Genomic DNA, 1,891 nt, shown 5'->3' on the forward strand with positions numbered 1-1,891 from the left:
ATAAAGTAAAAAAGAAGACAAGAGACTGAGAAAAGGGCAAAACCTGTAGGGGTTAAGACAGCTAAGAGTGTTCCTCAGTCGCCCCACAAATGTCTTCTCTCCTCTCTCTTCAGTCTTTCTCAGCTCTCAAAACTTTAAATGGTTCCAAGTTCAATGCTCCAAAAACCCACGCCCACACATGCATCCTATGACCTTTCTTTTTCTATCCATTTTCTACCCACAAATTATCAAATTACAAGATAATGAGGTATAAAGACACTAACAAACAACCAATGTGAAAACAGACATTTACTAGTACTACTAAGAAGTCATAAATCATATAATATATTCATGTACAGATGTTTTCATTTAGTCTAACTGTGACTGTTTTGGCTGTGAACATTCTTGCTTTCCAACTTTACAAGATTAACTTGTAAGCAAGGAGAGACGCTTTTAAAGCAAATAATACTACATGATATAAATATAGCAGAACGTAGAAAAGAATATGACAGCTTTTACTTAACCCTACTAAGACAGAGGATCATCATGGAACAGTAAAGAGGAGAATCTCTGAATATCCACTTTAAACTACTGCCCTCTTGTCTTAACTCTCAGAATCATTTAATTTTTCAGTTATTTTGACCCATACCTTTTTGTCCTCTTTCCCTGGTTTCCAACACCTTCACACTTATTCTAGGGCTTCCACGGCTATATATATATATGGTCCCTTTTCTTGAACTTGAAACTCAAAAATCACAACCAGCACCACTGCTTTCCCATCAGTTTAACCCGTATAATTTTATCTGTTTATATTAAGGATATTGCTCGAAGAGTACATACCTGGGAAGATGGTTAAACCTTGTTGGAGAGTAGGTGCCAGCATGGAGAGAAGTAAGATCAATCCCACAAAGATTGATGGCTTGACATGGTATAAAGATCTTGGCCTTCACACCTTTGGAGAGTTTTCGATGGCAATGATCCAAGCCAACAGTGTGATGGAGGATCAGTGCCAGATCGAATCAGGGCCACTGACATTCAACAATACGACAGTTCAAGGCACATTTGTTGGAGTATACGATGGCCATGGAGGTCCAGAGGCTTCCAGATTCATTGCAGACAACATCTTCCCCAAGTTAAAGAGTAAGATACCACCATTCTCATTCTTTATTTCCTCACTCTTGGATATTTCAGGCATGCTAACACTTATGTCTGACATGAACAGTGTTTGCCTCTGAGGGTATGGAGATTTCAGAGCAGGTGATCAGCAAAACATTTGCAGAGACAGACAAAGATTTTCTCAAGGCAGTGAAGAAGCAATGGCCCACGAACCCACAGATGGCATCAGTAGGGTCTTGTTGCTTGGCAGGAGTGATATGCAACGGATTGGTGTATATTGCAAACACGGGAGATTCCAGAGCTGTGCTGGGCAGATCTGAGAGAGGTGGAGTGAGAGCTGTTCAATTATCGGTAGAACACAATGCCAATCTAGAGTCTGCAAGGCAAGAACTATGGTCAATGCATCCTAATGACCCCAACATTCTTGTGATGAAGCACAACATGTGGCGCGTGAAAGGCGTCATCCAGGTAACATATATACATGATGATTACACATTTGAAAACCTGCACAGAGCTTTGTCTCATAAGTTTCTAGGGAATACAAAAGCTTTAAAAAATCATCTATCGAAGCCATCCCTAAAACTGACTAGCAATTGTGTTATGACCTTTGACCAGGTAACAAAATCCATAGGTGACGCATACCTCAAAAGAGCAGAGTTCAACAGAGAACCTTTGCTGCCCAAGTTCAGATTACCAGAACATTTCACTAAGCCAATCCTTACTGCGGATCCATCAGTCACCGTTACCCGGCTTACTCCAAAAGACGAGTTTATGATTCTTGCTTCAGATGGGCTTT

General features: G+C 40.5%; 1 protein-coding gene and 1 long non-coding RNA gene across 3 annotated transcripts in view; one reads left to right on the top strand and one right to left on the bottom strand.

The window, feature by feature from the left end:
• LOC104768445 overlaps window positions 1-293 on the bottom strand; it is a 7,759-nt gene extending 7,466 nt beyond the window's left edge. The window contains exon 1 of the long non-coding RNA XR_002037058.1: window positions 44-293. This is a non-coding gene — a long non-coding RNA (uncharacterized LOC104768445). The remainder of the gene's footprint in view (window positions 1-43) is intronic.
• LOC104768444 (probable protein phosphatase 2C 67) overlaps window positions 714-1,891 on the top strand; it is a 9,766-nt gene continuing 8,588 nt past the window's right edge. The window contains exons 1-3 of one of the 2 annotated variants that reach the window (XM_019242424.1): window positions 714-1,119; window positions 1,202-1,563; window positions 1,711-1,882. In XM_019242424.1, coding sequence (XP_019097969.1) covers window positions 828-1,119; window positions 1,202-1,563; window positions 1,711-1,882 — 826 coding nt within the window. In that variant the 5' untranslated portion in view covers window positions 714-827. The remainder of the gene's footprint in view (window positions 1,120-1,201; window positions 1,564-1,710; window positions 1,883-1,891) is intronic. The other variant, XM_010492436.2, reaches the window with a different exon arrangement.

Source organism: Camelina sativa, chromosome 20, assembly GCF_000633955.1.
Source record: "Camelina sativa cultivar DH55 chromosome 20, Cs, whole genome shotgun sequence".
Taxonomy (NCBI): Eukaryota; Viridiplantae; Streptophyta; class Magnoliopsida; order Brassicales; family Brassicaceae; genus Camelina; species Camelina sativa.